This window comes from Oryza glaberrima, chromosome 2, assembly GCF_000147395.1.
Source record: "Oryza glaberrima chromosome 2, OglaRS2, whole genome shotgun sequence".
NCBI lineage: Eukaryota > Viridiplantae > Streptophyta > Magnoliopsida > Poales > Poaceae > Oryza > Oryza glaberrima.
In genome coordinates this window covers 23,666,905-23,687,645 of record NC_068327.1, presented here as the reverse complement: position 1 = coordinate 23,687,645, position 20,741 = coordinate 23,666,905, and the positions used below count along the sequence as shown (strand labels likewise).

General features: G+C 44.3%; 3 protein-coding genes across 4 annotated transcripts; 1 reads left to right on the top strand and 2 right to left on the bottom strand.

Annotated features, from left to right (window-relative positions):
* Positions 1 to 619: 619 nt before the first annotated feature.
* On the bottom strand, positions 620 to 1,944 carry LOC127763252 (probable LRR receptor-like serine/threonine-protein kinase At3g47570). Its single transcript, XM_052287902.1, has 2 exons — positions 1,152 to 1,944; positions 620 to 1,041 (listed from the first exon to the last, which is right to left on the bottom strand). Exons 1-2 carry the CDS (start codon positions 1,942 to 1,944, stop codon positions 620 to 622), a joined length of 1,215 nt encoding a protein of 404 aa, XP_052143862.1.
* An 8,561-nt stretch (positions 1,945 to 10,505) lies between these two features.
* On the top strand, positions 10,506 to 12,743 carry LOC127761568 (uncharacterized). The gene is made up of 2 exons (XM_052285880.1): positions 10,506 to 11,800; positions 11,874 to 12,743. Exons 1-2 carry the CDS (start codon positions 10,771 to 10,773, stop codon positions 12,365 to 12,367), a joined length of 1,524 nt encoding a protein of 507 aa, XP_052141840.1. The 5' UTR covers positions 10,506 to 10,770; the 3' UTR covers positions 12,368 to 12,743.
* A 2,370-nt stretch (positions 12,744 to 15,113) lies between these two features.
* On the bottom strand, positions 15,114 to 19,590 carry LOC127761329 (filament-like plant protein 7). Of its 2 annotated transcripts, none has more exons than XM_052285605.1 (4): positions 19,312 to 19,590; positions 16,191 to 18,130; positions 15,962 to 16,022; positions 15,114 to 15,820 (listed from the first exon to the last, which is right to left on the bottom strand). In XM_052285605.1, the coding sequence occupies exons 2-4, from the start codon at positions 18,026 to 18,028 to the stop codon at positions 15,359 to 15,361; spliced, it is 2,361 nt and encodes a 786-aa protein (XP_052141565.1). In that variant the 5' UTR covers positions 18,029 to 18,130; positions 19,312 to 19,590; the 3' UTR covers positions 15,114 to 15,358. The 2 variants fall into 2 exon arrangements, with proteins under 2 accessions (XP_052141565.1, XP_052141564.1); XM_052285604.1 differs by having other exon boundaries at positions 16,191 to 18,127.
* Between the last annotated feature and the right edge of the window lie 1,151 nt (positions 19,591 to 20,741).

The following is a 20,741-nucleotide window of genomic DNA, read 5'->3' as shown; positions in this document are numbered from 1 at the left end:
AGTGGGCATATACCACTGCACGGTACAGGTACCCGAGGGTTTCCCCAATCTTATATACTCCTCTAGTGATGAGTAACTGCAGGTTGGGATTTGGATTTAGGGATCGACCCAACTTAGGTTGTGATAGTCCTAACTCCTGAATGATAAGCGCGGAATAGCTGTGTTGTTCCATGCAATCTGACACCAGTTATGCATATTTTGGTTTATGTTCCTGGAGTATTAATCGCCATGACAAGCTGTCCAAAGAACCACCTAGCTTATATCCTTCACAATCCCATTATCCCAGTTACATAAACTGTAGCCTGTAGGAACCGTTCCCCAAATTTGCGAAACCCAAATCAAAGTGTCAGTGCACAGTGCATACCAATACTGCTTTCCACCATAGTCGCACACACAACTATGAGAAATTGTACGATCCTTGAGAAAGTACCTCAAGGTACCTAAATTCTATACTAGAAAATATGGTAATTTCCAATATCTTTTTAAGGATGGTAAAATTACCCCACAACTATATATTGCAGTACAGAAGAGTAGTTTCTCACACACACATCCAGTGTATGCTGATGGCCAATTTATCATGTTTTATGCACGTTGCATTCAAAATCAACAGACAACACAATTACACAAGTTCCATGGTACATTGTAACTCCCTTCTTCGAAGCTTATCGTCTCGCTTGGTTGCTTCAGCATAGGATGTTCTGATTGCTTGCAGCTTAATAGCTATTTCTCTAATGTCCATTCGTTCTCTTGGGATCGGATGAGTGCAAGAAAGAGCAACCTGCACTACAGACAACAAGCATTTATAGAACCTATTTTCTTGCTCGATCCTTTCTTGATTGAAGCCTTTGCATTCTTCTTGGAGTTGAGCATCAATTATATGTGGTATCTGCTCTGGGAAGCTCTTCTCCACAAAGTTGACAATGTTGAGCTCATTCTCAAACATAGGATCTGTTGGTCTTTTACCTGTCAGCATCTCTAGAAGTACTATTCCAAAACCGTAAACATCCCCATAGGTCGATGCATTGCCACACTGTGCATACTCTAAAAGAAAAGATAAAATCACACTAATTAGTACAATGCAACGTCTAAGTATTACTTCAGAAAACAAATTGCCTTTCATGAATTGAAGATGTGGCAATAACCATATATACCTGGAGCTATATACCCTATGGTTCCTTTCAATCCAATTAAGCTATTCGGACAGGAATGTCCAAGTGAGGCAAATTTAGACTCAAGAATGAGGCTTGAAATTCCGAAGTCTCCCAAATATGCATTCATATCACTGTCAAGAAGGATATTCGTTGGCTTCAAATCACAATGGATAATAGATCTTTCACATTCGTGGTGTAAATAGGACAGTGCATTAGCAATGTCAACAGCTATATTTACTCTCTGAGATAAGCTCAAACATTTTGAAGCAACACTGGTATTTTTTTTATGCAACCACATATCCAAGTTCCCATTAGGCATGTATTCATAAATCAGAGCTTTGAAATCATTTCCACTATAGTCTATTGTTGAACACACCGTTAGGATAGGAAGAAGGTTTCGATGTCGAATGCTTCTTAAGATCTCACATTCTGATATGAAGCTTTCGTCTGCGCATCTCGTCTCTAGGTCAAAAACTTTAATAGCAACTTGTATTTTAACCGGACTTAACTTAGCTCTATATACTGAACTGTAGCTTCCTCTTCCAATTAAGTTTAACCGTGAGAAGTTCCCTGTAGCTTGGGCTATATCCTTGTAAGAAACCGTAGGGAACTGCTTTCCAAAAGAAAGCAACGATAGATATGTTCTTCTTGGTGTCTTCTTCACAAGGTATATAAGGCATATCAGCACCGTGAGTGACAAGAAACCAACTATTGGAATCAACAATCTGGTCAAATTGCTCTTCCTTTCTATTCTGTGAGAAACTTGGGGGCACGATGGCATATGGAGATCCATAACTCCTCCGCATAGTCCCCTATTGCCTTCAAGATAAACAGATGTAGCATTTCTGAATAATCCATTCCTTGGTATTTCTCCTTGGAGATTGTTATAAGCAAGGTCCAGATTGCTGAGTAGAGGTAGATCCCCCAGTACTGCTGGGATGGTGCCCGATAAGATGTTATGGGAAAGGTCCAGATTGCTGAGTAGAGGTAGATCCCCCAGTACTGCTGGGATGGTGCCCGATAAGATGTTATGGGAAAGATTTAGTACGCTCAAGCCTTTTAGGCTGTAAAGAGTAATTGGAATGGTTCCTGTGAGAAAGTTTTGGTCCATTTGGATGATCACTAAGTTTTGGCACATCCCCAGAGAATCAGGTATTTTCCCAGTAAGCTTGTTTGATGTAAGTTGTAGGTAGATGAGTTGTCTAAGATTACTGATCTCTGGAGGTATGGTACCTTGAAGACTGTTTTAGCTAAGATCCAGCTTTAACATTAGCGAAGGGTTTCCCAAGGAGGGTGGTATGTGACCTTCGAATGCATTGTTTTCCATATAGAGCTCTGTCAGCTGTGTAAGATTGCCAATGGAGTATGGAATAGGCCCAGTGAACATGTTCTTTTGAAGATATAAAGATTGCAAGTTTTTAAGATTACCAATCCATTGGTCGATGGCACCTGCTAAACTGTTTTCATCAAGTGCCAGTAGAATCAACCCAGAGAGGTTCCCTATGCTAGGTGGAATTATACCAGATAATTTGTTTCCACCCAAAATGAGATATTGAAGAGTGCTAGGTAGGCAACCAATTGAATTCGGTATAACTCCCTGTAGTTGATTTGCATTTAGTGCGAGCATTTTTAGCGCCGTGCAGTTTGTCAACGCATCCAGGAATTTCCATCCTTCTGTATCTTTTGCTTCAAGCATGTTTAGCTGAAGGTCTAGTTTAGACAGTCGTAAAAGCTTAACCAAGGAAGTAGGGATCCGGCCTGTGAAATTGTTGGATTGTAGAACAATATCTTCTAGCATTGAGGCATTGCTTAAGGAAGCTGGAATGTGACCCTCGAGCATGTTGTGACCCATGTAAAGCTTTCGGAGATTGGTGAGATGATCACCCGTGTTAGTAGGTAGAGTCCCTCCTAGCAGATTTGCACGTAGTTCTAGTGCTTGAAGAGAAGATAAATTGAAAAGGCTTGCTGGGATATTACCTGATAGCCTGTTTCCCCCTAGGACCAGAACCAAAATATTTGAAAATCGGCCAAGCTCATCAGGAATGCTTCCTTCAAGTTGGTTGTCTTGAAGATAGATTGTTTCTAAGAGGGATATATTTTTTAGGCTTGCCGGGATGATCCCAGTCAGATTATTCCGGGAAAGGTCAATGTAAACTAGATTTCTAAGCAGACCTATTGCCGAAGGAATCATACCCTTTAGCAAGTTTGTATAGAGGTCTAGTTTCCTCAGGTTGGAACAGTTTGTGAGGGTGTCTGGAATAATCCCATCCAGTGTATTGAAGCTAAGATTAAGGACTTGCATCTTCTGGAGATTGGCAAGATGAGGTATCTGGCCGGAGAAGTTATTACTGGATAAATCAACTGAACGAACAGAAGTCAGGTTTCCAACCGAAGCGGCGATGGTGCCGGACAAACCTTGGCCGGCGAGGTTGAGCGCCGTGACTCGCCCAGGGTGCTTGGGGCTGCACCAGACTCCCTTCCAACTGCAGAAGTGGATGCTTTTGTTCCAACTGCTCAAGACTCCTAATGGATCATTGGTGATGGCTTCCTTGAAACCAAGCAGAGAGAGCATATCTGTTGTGTTGTCAGGAACCGTTGAGCAACCGATGTTGCCAACGCAGTAGAGCAGTAGCAGCAGCACCTTCAGGACAAGCATCTTTTGTTTGTTTACAGGTTGTCAGGTTGGCTCTCTGAGTTTTTGAGTCTTGACACGTATATGTAGAACACTTCAGCTGCAAAAAATACAAATGAAATAGGCGTAGCACGGTTTAGGATAAAATGACATATTCCATTGAATGATAAGAGAAGGAAGGTTTAGATTTGATTCTACTAGCCGTAATAATCACCGTAAAAATTACGAGCAAGATGTCAGTTTTTTTTTCACTAGAGACTTACCTTACAAAATCGAGTATGAGTCTTTTCTCGTGTGTGATTGTGTCAGGCACTCCGGCCACATGGCCCAAGTAGCATTGCATTACATCCACATGCTTTGTTTCTCAAATTGTCGTGCCGTGGCTTGACCGCTTATGCTGACATACTGTTATACAGCCAAGCCAGCCATACAGGACAAAGGACGAGACGTTGAGGCGTTTAACTTTCGTCGTCCCCAGAAGTCCAGTACGATATGCGTCCTCTTCTCCCTGTTGCCGTCTTGACAAATGACAAGCTGGCTTATCTTGCTCACTCGAACTGAAATCCGGGAAGGGAAGGCTCAAGGATGCATCAAATAGGACTGCAATCTTCTCGCCATGCGGCTGTGCACAGAGCATGCCCGTGCCATGTCGGCTGTCGACAACGGCATGCATGTTTGAGTTTGATATGCTCTGCACGTGCACCGTTGCTACGCGCCTTGAGATCGAGCGTTTTCTTTCCTCCAAGTCCAACACGAACACATCAACGGTATAAAAAAAAATCTCTCCTATGGATTGGGCTGATTCAAGGAGTACTTGCTCCGACGATCCAATCTCCTCGGAAAGCAACGATCGACGTACTCACGCCATGCACGTAGCTCCTCGTCCTGTCAATGGCGAACGGCCGCCTCGGGCCATCCAGGACGGGACGCCGTCGGGAGGAAGCGGAGGAGAGGGAGTTGCAAGTCAGCCCGTTCCATTGGGTCACGACGCGCAGCCCACATGAGCACTTAAAAGTCTTAAATGGGCCTGAACACTTAAATGGGCCGAATTTACTTTAGCCTCCCTTGTAAAACTTCCCTATTTTTTTTGAGAATTTCTTGTAAAACTTTAGATCTTGGCTGGATCACGACGACATGGGATCCCAACATTCGAGAGAGGAGGACGCTGATCCGCCGGCGCCGACGACGAGGCTCCCCTTTCTATTCAACCTGTCGCGCGGGGAGCTAGTACAGCGGCAGCGTTTGATCGACGAGGCGGTGGAACGGCTGCGCCGCTGCGGCTGCGACATTCGCCGCTGCAGGGGCGGCGGGGTCCCAAGCCCTGAACGGTGGTACGTCTTCGATCTCACTTCTCATGCCGTGTTGCGCCTCTATCGATCATCTTCGATCATCACGATCGATCTGCATGCATGTTTTCCCTATGTTGATTGATTGTTTAGATCTCAAGCGGTTTGCGCTCGGGGACGGTTTCGAAAAATCGAACTTGCGATTCCTCTTATAATGGTCATAGTAAGAGCTTCTATTCAAAATATCATAAAAACACACGTATTATGGTCAAAGTTCTATAAAATCATCGAGATTTTAGCACGTGGCATATAACCCCAAGTATTTGGTTTTTAAAGTTTTGCAAAATCACACCGTTAAACAATTTAACATACTCATATATTACACGTGGGGCCAAGAGGTGCACTACACGTACATGATGTTAGTGTCCTATATATTTGAACTTTGAACATGGAGGGAGATTAGGAGAGGATCAGCTCTTTAATTTTCTGTTGAGTTGCTTCTTTTCACCTAGATAATCAATGGTTTGCTTCTTTTGACCTAGATAATCAAACAGGAGGACTCAATATTTTTTTGCCTATTCTAGATAATCCATTGCAATGAACAGATATTTGGCTAGTATATCAAAATTTTAAGAAGCACATTACATGGATTAAAAAACCTATAAATTTGATATGTGTAGACCTCAAAAATGTATTGGATTAAAATCAAAATAATAAATAATGTAATTTTGTGAGATTTTATAGCCCATAACACACAACAACACAAGGTTATGTGGCACGTATCAAGACCCATATGGTTTTGCGCAACTTTGATATCTAGGGTTACCGAAAAATTAGAATTACTCTCGTTGCTGGACTAATTGCTTGTTGGATATTTTCTGGATGGTTTTTCTTTTTGAATTAATAATATAAGTGCATCGAGCAGTGATAGCTTTTTTGGAAGGAAGTATATATATTTCTTCTTTTTCTTAAGATGAGTATATGTAGCGGTAACAATAATTCCGCACTTGCCATTGCAGGCAAACTGAACTCTCCTTGATCGTCGACCATGTTAACCGCGCTCTCCATCACTACAACGCCAACAATCCTGTAAGCACCTCACTACGTACATAAGTGCAGTAACAGCTGAATATGTATGGATGCAAAACCGATGATTAGCAATGTACTTAAACGAAATAAACCATGTTACTGACATAGTAGTAACATTTTTACAGGGCGCCGAGTTCGACCCTGTCAAGGCTCTGGGTTATGCGTCCGTCAGCTTCAGACGCGCGCTCTGGGTTCATGTCAGCTTTCTGGCTCGCAGGAGGAGCAGCCCAGTAAAGCCAGCTGAAGCAGCAGCTGCTGCTGCCGATGACGATTCCGACGTGAAAAGAGGGCCGCAAGCGACGCTCCCGCAACAACCGCAACAGGGCTCCTCCCGAGTCACCCGACAAGCAGTTCTTCGCCGAGCTACGCTACGACGACTACGACTCTGCTACCGTTGTGACCTGCACCATCATCGGTAAGTCACGGCTTATGTTACGGATTTATTGAATTTGATAAACTGCATTTATCGTGTGTTGGTTTGGTGCCTACTTTATGACGCTCTGTGCTATGCGTCACCTGCTAATGATTTTACTCTCATAACAAGGATCCTAACTTTTATGACTTGTTTTTTTCTTCTACTCTATCAACAGATAAGAGTGCACCACACGGCTTCAAGACAAAGTATGAATTTTGCCCCGCCAGCTTTGGGATTTTGCACCCGGGCGACGGGAAATATGTGTGCGGGAAGAGGAACCAGAGGGATGAGTTCTTCCTGTTGCGGAATCGACTTCTGACAGTTCTGAAGCCATACACATGGCCCAAGAAAGAAGACGAGGAGTAACCGTGTCCAGGGCTGGGCCGAGGCAACCTGGGCTGGGGCCAGTACGCCCTTGATGTTTTTAGAAAATTCTCGCCAAGGTTTTTGTTGTCTTTTGTTTCTAAGCTACTGCGATAAGTACTCCCTCATTTCATAATGTCTGACGCCGTTTACTTTTTTAAACATGTTAGACCATTCGTCTTATTCTAAAACTTTTGTGAAATATGTCAAACTATTTGTATACATAAAAGTATATTTAACAATGAATCAAATGATAGAAAAAGAATTAATAATTACTTAAATTTTTTTAATAAGACGAACGGTCAAACATGTTTAGAAAAGGTTAACGGCGTCAAACATTTAGAGATGTAGGGTGTAGTAAAGAATGCAGCAATGCCGTATAAGATAATTGAATTTAGTAAAGATTTTTTTCTACACAGGAATTATAACTTCTGGGTTCGAGCCTCTACACTAATCACTAACTTCTGGATATTACGTGGGTCATAATTATCGACGCCAGGACTTGGAACTAGAGTTCTCTAGCGGGTAGAGTCGTGAACCCAATGAGGAGTTCTATCATTCTATTCTAAATTTCTAGTCTGTTGGCTTTGAATCTGAATGAATATGCAAATGAGAGGCTTACCCTAGGTAATATCCATTTCTTTTAATACATATCTCAGGTTTTTCTCCACACAAAAAAAAAATCAGGTTTTAGCACTCTCCAGCAAGTACTGTACACAGCCACACATGCACTTTGATGCTTTCGGTACTGTTTCCACCTCGTCTTTGGGCCTGCAGCGTCCTAGTCAATTGCTTCCACCTCGTCTTTGGGCCTGTAGCGTCCTAGTCAATTGCTTCCCTGAGTTTTATTGGACCAATCGAAGTGCATTCCCTTTGCTAGGCCCAAATCAAGGTTATGTCCAAAGCCAAAATTTTCTGTTTGAGCCGAGATGGATTTAAAAGTAGGACAAGCTGTCCATAACAAGAAACTAGTGAGACACTTTTATGATGGGACTAAAAATAAGCACCCAAGTTGAGCTAGTAAGACACTTTTATGATGGGACTAAAAATAAGCACCCAAGTTGAGCTGACAAAGGATGCAGAGCTCCATGATTAAGACAGATACTAAGCTCCAAATTCAACTCGTTTCTGCACAGACCGAACAGGATATGACTCTCGCCTAATGACACCGTCCCAGATCGATGCTTCCCCACGTGTGAGCCCCTTCCAAATCACGTGCTGTTGATTGCTATCAACGAGAGAGAGAGAGAGATTAGCGAGCCGTTGGAATAGAAAAAAGTGGAAGAAATCGTGAACAGAACGCGCGGCCGGGGATGATCATGCCGGTGTATCTGACGTTTGCCGCGACACCGACGCATCGGAGGGAGAACATTTGCTTTTCGTAGGATTTGGTATATACGGAGTATCTGACGTCTGTTCTCGCGTGCCATCCGGCTTACGTCCACCGGCGTTTTGTACCTCCAAATTAAACTGCAAGGGGATGGCTTAGTGAGGAGTGAGGGCGGAGCTGAAGTTTTTGCAAAGAACAAAGGGTTAACGGATGCGTTTTGCAGATTAATTACGCGCTTAAGTTTTTTTTTTGAAAAATTTTCAGCTGAAAAGAAGTACTGCCAAACATCCATCATTTTCTTTTGTAGGGGGGAAAATGTAACCTTTTGTGCAAACAAATTACATATAACATGACCGATTCTTGGGGACAGTTTTTTTTTCTAAAAGAATGTTTATTCTTTTCTGCAAATTTGACATTGGTGAAATCAGCAAAAATAATATTACATCCATTTTTATATATATGACATTATTTACTTTTATGCATGTTTCCATCGTTCGTTTATTAAAAATTTAGTACTCCCTCCATTTCACAATGTAAGTCATTCTATCTAGCATTTCCCATATTCATATCTAGATTCATTAGCATAAATATGAATGTGGAAAATGTTAGAATGACTTACATTATGAAACGGAGGAAGTATAAAACATAAGACATGTTTAAAGCACCTTTAATGGTAAAAGTCACAACAAAACAAGATATATTTTTATAATTTTTTAAGTAAGATGAATTGTCAAACATATATTTAAAATCAAATATTGGAGGGAGTACAGATGAGCTGGTATGCGGATCACTAGTGCATATTGATCTGTTTATTTATCTTAAAATAAGATATGTGAGTGACTAGAGCGTTTCAGTTGTTTATTTTATTTAAAATAAGATATGTGGGCGAAAACTACCAGTTGTGTACTTATACTTTTATCAGTACACGTATTTGGTAACGTCGTGTAGTTTATCATAGTGATTGGGAAAGTGATAGTAACTAACCAACTACAACTTATTGTCACAAATACCACATAGTGACATTTCGTTGAGAGCAGTGCTGCATCTACTAGACTACTCCAAGTATCATATATTAGTTCTCAAAAAAAAAATGTATCATATATTCATACATAATTCCGGGAATGCATTTTTATATCAAAGTTGTGAGCCACATTCACTAAGTGAGAGAAGGACACACTACTAGCTTATCCACAACAAAATGTTCTGTTCAAAATTAAATGTTTTCATTCATTCCATCATTCATTCAGTAAGGCTCAAAGGTTTATCTTGTACTAATAAGTACTCCCTCCGTCCCATAATATAAAGGATTTTGAGTTTTTACTTGCAACGTTTGACCACTCGTCTAATTCAATTTTTTTTTGCAAATATAAAAAATGAAAAGTTGTACTTAAAGTATTGTAGATAATAAAGCAAGTCACAAATAAAATAAATAATAATTTCAAAAAATTTTGAATAAGACGAGTGGTCAAACGTTGCAAGCAAAAACTCAAAATCCCTTATATTATGGGACGGAGGGAGTAGTTGTAGTTTCTATTAAAGCAACGACCAATTTATCCATTATCTTAAAAAACTTAGGCTTAACCTATCAATCTATCTCCTTAGTCTAAAAGGATTATAGTCGTCGTATTCAAGGTTACACTGATCATTCACTTTTATATGCCGAAACAAAATTTCAATGCATTTCATTTTTATTTTTTCACAAAAGTGATATACTAACAACAAAAAAATGTGGGGGGCGTAAAAGTGTGCAGGTGTTATTATTTAGCCAATAGATCTAGTTGAACAAGTCGATGGTTTAAGAACAACACAATGGTAAAAACGACTATATTTAAATTAAAATTACAAATAAAATTACTGGTTTAGTACAATTGGCATCTCTATCGTGAATTCGTGGGTATGCTACAATCATTGATAAATGTTTAGTCTCACAACTGTATGCTAACTTAATTAATTGAGTGCTATAAAGCCAATGGAACGCAAAAACATTTCTCCATTTGGACCCCGAAAAGTGTTCATACTCAGGAAACAGAGATTTGGTGCGGAACACTTTCGCCTGTGTTTATTAACATAAGGCGTTCTCACATCACGTCACTAACCTAACAACCCTATGACGTGCCCATGTACCCGTTGCAGATTAGCCCTCCTCCCGTCGGCTACGGGCTACCCACCCACAGAGAAATCACCCCAAAAATGCACCCCGCTTTCCCGCGGCTTAAAACCCTTTCCATCTCCAACCGCCCTCCCGTTCCTCCTCCTCCTCCTCCTCCTCGCCTGCTTCCGTTGAGCCAGTCAGCCCTCCTCCCTTGCCGCGCCTGCCTTCCTAGACCACTCACCAAACCAAACCCCCACGACAACTCAACAGGTCACACGAATCAGTCCTGGCACGACCACCATGTCCATGACCTCGCCCCACCTCGCCGGCTCAGCTCCGGTGGCGCAGGATGATTTGATCGAGTAGAGTGGTGTGAGAGTGAGAGGTGCAAGGAGGTTAATTAGGAGAGTATATGGCGCTGTGGCTGAAGCTGTTCTTGTCCGTGTTCCTGCCGGTCGCGGCGCTGGTCGCGGTGGCTGTTCTTGTTTACCGGCGGCGGAGCTCGTCGTCGCGGAACGCGCAGCCTGAGCTGCCGGAGAGTGTGGCTGGTGGTGGTGGAGGAGGGGATCCGGCGGCGAGCCCTGGGTTGGGGAAGCTGAATATCAGGTACAACGCTACGAGTGGCCGCGCGGGGCTCCGGTTCCAGCAGTTGCACCATCACCACCATGGGCATGTCGATGTGAGGCATCATCACCGGGGCGGCGGCGGCGGCGCGCAGCAGGGGCCGTTCCAGTGGGCGGACCACCCGCGGCTGGTGACCGAGGCGGCGGAGAACGGGTGGGCGCAGTTCGTGTTCGCCGTGGCGCCGCCGCGGACGAGGTCGGCGTCGTCGTCGCCGCTGTGGGGGCTCTGCCCGGCCTGCGACTCCGGGACCAGCCGCGACATGGCGGACGCCGCGTGGGAGGTCCCCGCGGGGTCGTCGGAGCGGATGCAGGCGGTGCGGCTCAACCCGGTGGTGGCCGCGGCGGCGGCGGCCGTCTCGGCGTCCACCAAGAAGTGGCTCCCCGGGAGCATCCCGAGCCCGCTCCGCGGCGGCGACCACGACGCGGCGGGGAACAGCAGCGCCCTGTGCCTCGCCAGGATGAGCCTGCCGCTGCCCGGCCCGCCCCTCGCCGGCGCGCCGTTCCCGCAGGACGCCTACTTCGAGATCACCATCATCTACCTCAACACGCGGCGGCCGGAGTGGTCGGCGTCGAGGGCGAGCCGCCGCGGCAGGGACGGCTCCAGCGAGAGCGACCGCGCCAAGCTCATCAGCTTTGCACCGGACGCCAAGAACGCGGCCCAAGAAACCAGAGCCGCCACGAAAGCCGACGATCACCACGACAAGCAGCGGCACACGGTCATGTCGTTGGGCCTCGCCGCCGCGCCGCCACGGCCGTCGCTGGCCGGCACGTACGCGTCGTCCATCGGCTTCCACTCCAACGGCGCGGTCTACCTCGACGGTAACAAGAATTCTCTTTCTCGCGTTGCGACCGTGGAAATCTTGAGCTGAAAATTCTGCGGATTCGATGGCAGGGATGAAGCTGGTGTACGAGTCGGAGAAGTCGTCGTGGGCGGGCGTGGACAGGGTGGTGGGCTGCGGCTTCGAGCCGGCGAGGCGGAAGGTGTTCTTCACGGTGGACGGGCAGCTGGTCCACGCCGTGAGCTGCAACGCCGACGCGTTCTCGGCCCCGATGTACCCGGTCCTCGCCTCCAGCTTCGACGTGATGGCGCTGGTCAACCTCGGGCAGGGCAAGTTCCGGTACGCGCCGGCGAACGCGCGGCGCACGGCGAACCCGTGCTTCCTCCGCGCCGCGTCGGCGGGGGACGACGGCCGGAGCGGCGGCTCGCTGGGCCTCGACTTCGACGACAGCGGCGACCTCTTCTCCATGGGCCGCGTCGACTCCGGCTGGCTGGAGACCGCGTCGCGGATGAGCAAGAGCAGGAAGGAGAATGGCGGCGCCGGCGGCGCGTCGGCCGGCGACCCGGACGCCGACTCCGACCTGTTCGAGATCTCATTACGAGACTGACGTAAGCACTGATGAGAGGGACAGGTGGCTCACTTGTCAAACAGGAATTAGCAGCACTTAATGGCTGATTCTGACAATATGCTTAGGAGTTAGGACATCGCGGCTGCAGTTTTCCATGGATGTTTGTATCTTCTAGATGTTGTTACCTAGATGTAAACATGTAAAAAGGTCAAAAGATTAAAAAGATGGAAAAAGGTTGTCTTATATAGTGAGCTTCTGATTCGTTCTTCTTTTTTTTCTCCCCTTTCATTCTTTTTGCTTTTTCTTTGGGATGTAAAGATGTAGGGCTGGAGCCTGGAGGTAGATTCTGTAACTATAATCTGGAATAAAGATGAGAAAAGGATCGGGGAAGAGCTTCAATTTCAAAAAAATAAAAGACTCATCTGTTGAAGTACAAAATTGCATGGCTGAGAATGGCATCTTCTTCTGTCCTTGATCATTTGTACTATCACCTCTCGTAATGAAGTTCCTAGGGTTGCAAACTTGCAAAAAGCAAAACTTTGACAAATTAGTGAAACAAGTTTGTGATGAAGTTTAAGTTGCAATACATGAACACGTGTTACACATCACACGCAAATCAACTTTCAACGCAGGTGCAGAGACAGTTTAGTGTTACAAAGGATAACCATGGCAAGAAAAGTATACATGGAATTTGGATGAGCTGCAGGTCAAGAAAGCAGCACTGCAGAAGTCTGAATTGGACCAAGAACACAAGCAAACAGTAAACTTGTGGTGATAGACAGATAGCTATAACCAAATGGGAGGAGACGAAATCTCAGTCCCCTTCAGAAAACAAACGCGGCGTGAAGGATCTGAAACCATCCTACAAGTTGCCATTTGGCCTGCATTACAACCCAAAGAAAGCCTACAAGATAAGACATGATAACATGGCTACGCTGCCGAATAACGCTATCCGGCAACAAAAAGTACGAGGTAGAGTACATGACTGACAAGTGACAAACAATTGCCATCATCAGTCTATCAGCAGCAGAAAATAACACAAAAAAAAAATGAAAGAAAAAGACAAGCTCTTGCCGTCCCAGGCATCACCGGGCCTGGATGAGTTCCTGTCTGCAACCTGAATGATAATCTAATTATTGGAGCAGAACTGCATCCAGGTGTCTGCAACTGCAACGCAAAGACTCGAAGAATATAAAGCCTTGAGAAAATTGTCAGTAGCATGCAGACGCAGTGATGCCGTTCTTTTGTATTTGACGCAAGCATATTAGTGCTTCAGACTTTTGTTTGTTTTTGGGATCGGTCAGCGTCTGGAAACCCCAGTGGCTTGATGGTGTTGCCTTCTATCCTGTCACGACCGCCTTTAGAATATATGAATATGGCCATCCTTTGTGCTGACTCGGGATTAGTTTTGACGGTATTGCTTCTAGATGATGAGGCCTAGGCCAATTGTGCTCCTTTCTGTTGAGATCAGCTGGGCCGGTGCTGTACTGTACACCTCGTAAATGATTACGACAATCACCGGCGTGGTTATTTTATTTTTTTTTGAAAGGTAAGCATGATTGGTATTTTTCAGCTGTTTATAAAGCAAATATAGTAGAGAAAATTCCGCTACGTAGCATCAAAAAAAAGTTGCTCTTCCTTCTATAGCACCCAAACTTCAAAAGTTCCCTATTAGACACTTCTAAAATTTCCCTTCCCTTTGTAGCACTTCCATTAGTTTTTACACTTGACGGTTTTAACTAGCAAGAGAAAAGACAGTTTTGCCCTTATTTAGTTTTCAGACTTGCACGTGCATGATCATTGGTATTTTAGATGTGCTTTCTCTCGATTTAACGTAACACTGCAAATATAACTGGTCGATCCACTCTTTTGAAAAAAATAATAATTATCCTCTTGTGGTTTCACTTGTCATTAATTAACTTAAGTAATTAATAACCAACATCATGCCCAGGCAAGTCTAAAAACTAAAGAATGGCAAAACCGTCTTTTCTCCTGCTAGTTAACACCGTCAAAATAAAAACTAACGGAAGTGCTACATAGAGAAGGGAAATTTTAAAAATACCTAGATAGGGAACTTTTTAAGTTTGAACGCTACAGAGAGAAGATCAACTTTTTTTTATGCTAGATAGAGAATTTTCTCTATATAGTATGCAAAGTCAGAAGGTCACATCCCTGTGATGAGAGAATCCTTCTTGGGATGAGTACTGGTGGCGACCTCACCCTACCTAAAAGAATCTTGAAATGCTTTTGCATTCAAATGGCTACAACTACAGGGCAACTAACAGTATATCTCTATTGTGGTTTCAAAAGGCACAGTGGATATCTGCCTCTGCCGTATCAGAATTCAGAAGCAATCCAACTCCAATGTTTTTCTATCGTGAATTTGTGATCTTTTCCAAAATCTCTACTCCCTCCATTTCATAATGTAAGTCATTCTAGCATTTCCTACATTCATATGGATGTTAGTGAATCTAGACATATATATATATATATATATATATATATATATATATATATATATATATATGCGTAGATTTACTAATATCCATATGAATGTGAGAAATGCTAAAATGACTTACATTATGAAATAGAGGGAGTACTTCTGTACCTGTAATCTCATGTCGGTGTATGGATTTTTCCCAAACAGCATAGAGAGGTCTTGAAACTTGGAGCCGCTCAGACAGAAAAAAAGAATTGCATGTACGTATTCCAGTGAAGAAGAACGAATTTTTAACTTATTAAATAAACATTTACACAACCATGGAGCCATAAATACAAAAGAAAATTTGTCCATGTCAAGGAAAACCGATACAGATCATGTGCTCAGAGTCTCTCTTACCACAAGTCATCAGTCTCTGTGACAGAATACGTGTCCAAAAAGGTTGCACCCTAAGGAACAGGAATGCTCAACAAACAGAACAAGCTCGTTCGTTCAAAGTCGAAATCTCCAGTGACAGCATAGTGGTGGAGTGCTACTAGATTTTGCAAGCTTTTACCAGCACAGTGCATCTACCAGATCAGCAGCATGATCTAGCTGCCTTCCACTTTCTTTCTGAACATTATCCTACCCAGCAAGCTGGGGCTCCGTCTCTTCTTCTTGAGATCAGCAGAAATAGTCTCTTGGGATGGCTCTGGGAAGATCGGATGAACAACGGCTTGTGTTAATTCCTCTTCCACAGCTTTGAGGGCAGCATTAACACTACCATCTTGTGCTACGCTTTTCCGTGATGCAGCATCAGGCTCTTTCTTGGAGTGCACCTCTTTGGTTGCAGGACAAATGGCATCCTCAGTGCTGGAGTCCTCCCCTTCAGCAAGAATGCATGCAAGTGACTGGGGCTTGTAGTCAGATGAGCTTGGTCTGGAGTTGGACATTGGGCTGTCTAGATTGCCTGAAACTGCCGGACTCTTGAGAGCTCGCAGCTGCCTGCTTAGATTTGTGATGGTTTCCTGACACTCTGCAAGCTTCTCAGCTGCTGCTGATATCTCTGAACTCTGCATAAGCTCAAACTTCGTGATTAAGTTCAGACAAACGTATTATATATAGATGAGAATGGTGAAAAAGGCACACCAGAGACCTGTATGATTGATATGCATATGATTACTGAAAATTATAGGAGCAACAGAGAAACTTACTGATGCTAAATTCTTTTCCTCTTTCTCTGCCAGGGTTTCAGCACTTGGATGATCATTGGGGCTGCATTTAAAAAAATGGCATGATGGTACACAATTTCTCGGTAGCAGTAAAATTGGTACTGTAACTTAATTTCTCAGTAACTTAAAGGGTAACACAATTTTTCACCATTCTCATCTAACTTAATTGCACATGAACAGATTATTATTAAATGTGTTCAGTGTTATTTACCTTTCTATCTCACAGGATGCTGAGTTCCCCTGACTGATTTTCTCGTCCTGGTCTAGTATAACTCTTGTGAGTTCTTCATCAAGTTGACTCTCTTCTTGGTTAACCAAAATATGATCTGTTTTCCGGCCTTCTACTGACTGAAGTGATTCTTCCAGTGCTTCAGTTTGTATGTCTAGAGCAGATGCTGATTTCGGACTGTTTATGTCACATCCACCATTCATGTTACTAAATGATCCCTCTCCATCCAAATTCTCTGCATCATTATTCACAGTGTCTGATTGTTCTTGGAATGATATATTCTTGTACTGGTTGATTATATACTCTAGAACCAAACAAACCTCATGCACAAACTTTTCAAGGTCAGTTTTTCCATGCAGTAGGTCATGACAGACATGGACCAAATGCTCAAGGCGAGCACAAAATTCAGACCTGTCAAGCAGCAGTTTTTCAGAACTTGCAACATTGCCTTCTTCAGATATGCCAATAACAGAGGTGATCTTTTCGGTCAGGCTGGACACCATTTCCTTCACTATGCTCCAGTCATATGATCCATTCAGATCATCTCCTTTCTGATTATTAGCACTCTGATCCAATGCACGAGTTATCTCCTCAAGAATTGTGTCAATGTTTTCCCCACTGGTTTCATGCTTCTGCATCACAAGCTTGCACATATCCTGAACCCATTCAGGCTGACCATTGGAGACACAATTTTCTATGACAGTGTCTTTGCCATTCTTCTCTGAAGAAATCGCTTCCGAATGCGCATTCTTGGGCGATCTCAATCCTTGGCCACCCGAAGCCATTTCCAACCTCTCGATCTCGGCGAAATCGTCGAGCAAGCTCATCTCAGATGCTGCTGCTCCCTGCAGCTTCGCGGCCCTGAACTGCTCCAGCTCAGAGATGAGCGCGGAGGCCCACGACTCGGTCTGGCCACGGGCGTCGCTCAGCTGCTTATTCTCCTCGGTCAGCTCGCTGAGCTGCCGCTGCAGCACGGAGAGCTTGCACGCCTCGTCGGCGTACTTCATCTGCACGAACTGCAGCTCGCCGTCCCTCTTCGCCAGCGTCTGCTTCAGCGCCTTGTTCTCGTCCTCGACGGCGCGCAGCTTGGCCGCCGCCGCGGGCGTCTCGTGCTCCGCCGCGGCGGCACGGCGCGGCGTCATCGGCCGCGCCGACATGGGCGTCATTGGCCGCGCCGACATGGTGGGAGTCATCGGCCGCGCCGACGTCGACATGGGTGTCATCGGCGCCGCCACGGACCGCGGCGACATCGGCGCCACGGAGCGCGACCTTCTCGGGGTCGCCGGCTGGTCCACCTCGTCCCTCATCTTGGCAATGGCGGCGGGGCCCGGGAGGCGCTTCCGCACCATGGCGCGCAGCCGCTGGCACTCGCCCTCCAGAAGCGCGATCTTCTTCTGGCTCTCCGCCTGCTGCCGGCGCGACGCGTCGACGGACTGGAGGTCGTACTCCCGCTCCTGGCCCCTGATCTCCAGCTCCTTCTGCAGCATCCGCACCTCGTACTGCAGCGACGCGGCCTGCTTCTGCGCCGCGTCCAGCCTCGCCCTCGCGCCGGCGAGCTCGCCGTCGGAGGCCGACTTGGACTCCCTCAGCTCGCCGATCGCCGCGTCCTTGGCGTCGAGGGCCTTGGCGAGGCTGCTGTTCTCGGCGGCGAGCTTCGCGGCCTTCTTGGTCGCGGCGTCGAGCTTCCGCTGGAGCTCCCGCGCTTTCTTCTTCTCCGAGGAGATCTCGCTGGCTGCCTCCACGATGATCTGCTCCCGCTCCTCCCTGGCGATGAGCAGCTGCTCCATGCAGGATCTCAGAGCTCCTTCCATCTCCGACATTGTCCCCTCTACGATTCTTCAGTTCTTCACTTGAGAAGTACTAACCACCAACTCAACAGGTTCTTCAGTTCTTCACTTTAAGTTTCATCGTTTCGTCCACTGCTGATTATAAACCGTAACACTTATTAGTGAAAACAATAATTTATGTGTAAAATTTTTTAAATGTGTTTTTAGTGACTTAAAAGCCAATATAAAAAATAAACTATGATAAAACATCAAAAATAACTCTAAATTTAAGTTTTAGTTTATTTTTTTATTTAGTTTAAATTTTGTCTGTGGTTGATAAGCTGAAAAGCAAACTATGGAGCATTTAAGTCTAAAATATTAACATTAGCTGTTTTAGACCATGGAATAAGTACCCTAGTCTCTGAATCATCTGATGCACATAGCCGTTTCTTTCGAAAAAGTTGTAACTCAGAGTGAACTACAATGTTTTTGATTACACTAGTAGCTTATTAGTTGAGCATAGTGCAGACGATAAGGGTGTTGCAACTTGCGACAATGTCCATATACAAGTACACAACATACAAACATACACAACCAGTTTGTACCAAAATGAGTAGATGACACTAATCCTAGAAAGATGTCATGCCTCATTCTAAGTGGGTTTTGTAATTTCTAAAAAGAGTTTTAAAGGAGTTTTCTTTCTCTAGTATTTTAATTTCTAAAGCTGACATGACTAGTGTCTTTTTAAGCTCTTCTAAAAGAGTTTTCTTTCTCTGGTATTCTAATTTCTAAAGCAACCGTGATTAGTGTTGTTGGTTGCTAGATGAAACTCAACATCTCAATTGCTTATCAGTTCATCAATTTAACCTCAGACATTTGAGCTTTGGATACAATTTTATCAGTTTGCGTTATGAAAACAAACCACAAATATGCACTTTTTTTTTTCCTCCAAGTATTAAGGATTAGAATGATTTTGCTGTATTTGACTAGGAGGTACTAAATTTTATTAAAAAGAAAAAAAATGGCACCTTCTAGTATCTCACCAAGATCTCTAAGGATTAAGTATACAGCTCATTGTATTGAAGGATTAATATCATTATATCGAAATTGAGAAATTGAGTCCAAGCGAAAACTTATTATACCGAGCAAATCATATTATATGATTTATAAATATTAAGAGAATTAACCTTGCCATTATACTGCACATATCTAGTAAATGCAGAATACATATGACTACAAGATATGAACCCCAAAAAACATGACTAAGCAAGCAAATTTCATCTACGGAAGCAGCTAATGAACATATTCATTGCAAAACCGAAACATGGTTACCATACCTTACAAGAACTCCAGATGAGCAAGGCAGCATGAAGCTGCTGCAGAACTACTCATCAGCCTGAACAAAGCTTAAATCCACCGCACACCACTGCCGTCCATGGCGCTGAAGGTTCAGGCAGAGCCGAGACGAAGATGAACAAGCGAGGCCTCTGTACTGTTGGCAAGGTTCAGGAAGTTTGGTCGGTGGATTTAAAAAGGGGGCGAGGCCTGGAGTTTAATGGAGGAAGAAATGAGGATAGCGTCGAGGATGCAGCGGGAGTGGCCCTTTCGCGGGAAAGGGGAGGAAGAGGAAGAAGAAGAAGGCAACCAAGGGAAGTTTGGTGGTTCCAGCATTCTGTCAAGCTCAACTGGAGCGGTTGGGCTGTTGAGTTCTGTGTCCGAACCGAAACACACACAAGCCCCCACTGGAAGTGGTTTTTCTTCCTGCTCCACTTCCAGCTCAAGAATGATGTCCCACTCTCTTGACATTCTACCAGGATGCAGGATTACATGAGTTTGCAGCTAATTTTACAAAACCTTACATTAGTTGTGTTTTGTCATTTGAATTCTGAATTCGGTCTATCTGCAATATGTTTGCTCATGACGCAGAAACTGTTTCAACCAAGACGAGTATGACTGGTGCATATGGGTTCGTAAAATGTCACAATGCGTGTAATTTTGCTTTCAGAAAATCTTGTGCAGTTATTCTTAGGCCTGAGAAGAGCAATCTGAACTACCTAGCCATATAGGGGATTGATGTGCCACCTTATGCGTGGTGTTAAGCTAATGAACACAATTCGGTAAAATGATTCTGTCAGCTTTTGAGGTTTTAGACCAAATCACTGAACCATAAATCACATGACGTCAGTTTATCACGCTGCTAGGGAAGTGAAGCAAGTCATAAACCATCGTCGTCCTAGCATGACAGAAATGTGCATCACAATACATTCTTACCAGTTTTCTATAGATTAGGTACGCACATATAGAATACGGCTTCAATGAAAAGGGTCATCACATTGGTCCAGAAAACCATCTATACCATATAGTACAGTTCGAGCACCGGATGAACTAGTTACTAGATACTATAAGGAATTAGACAGTGACGTAGGATGCACAACCTGCTTGAAAAAGGGCAAAGCTATCCTGCATTTATCATCAGTTGGAAGATTGCATCGGTGGGAAGCTAAGATGTAACATCTGGGAATGGAGCGAAAGCACAATATGCAGTAGTGCAGACATACCTCACCCAGTGGTGGGTCATGTGAAGTAAACTCAGCACCAAACCCCCTCTTGAGCCTTTGGTGTAGTAGTAGACTGTGAGCAAGTAGTATTTTTCGCACACAGGACATTGGCTGATGAGCGATCAAATCGACACTGCAAAACTCTACTAAGATAAGGATTTGCTGGTGATTTGCAGATGAAAGGTAATGGGAAGAATTAGACCAACGCA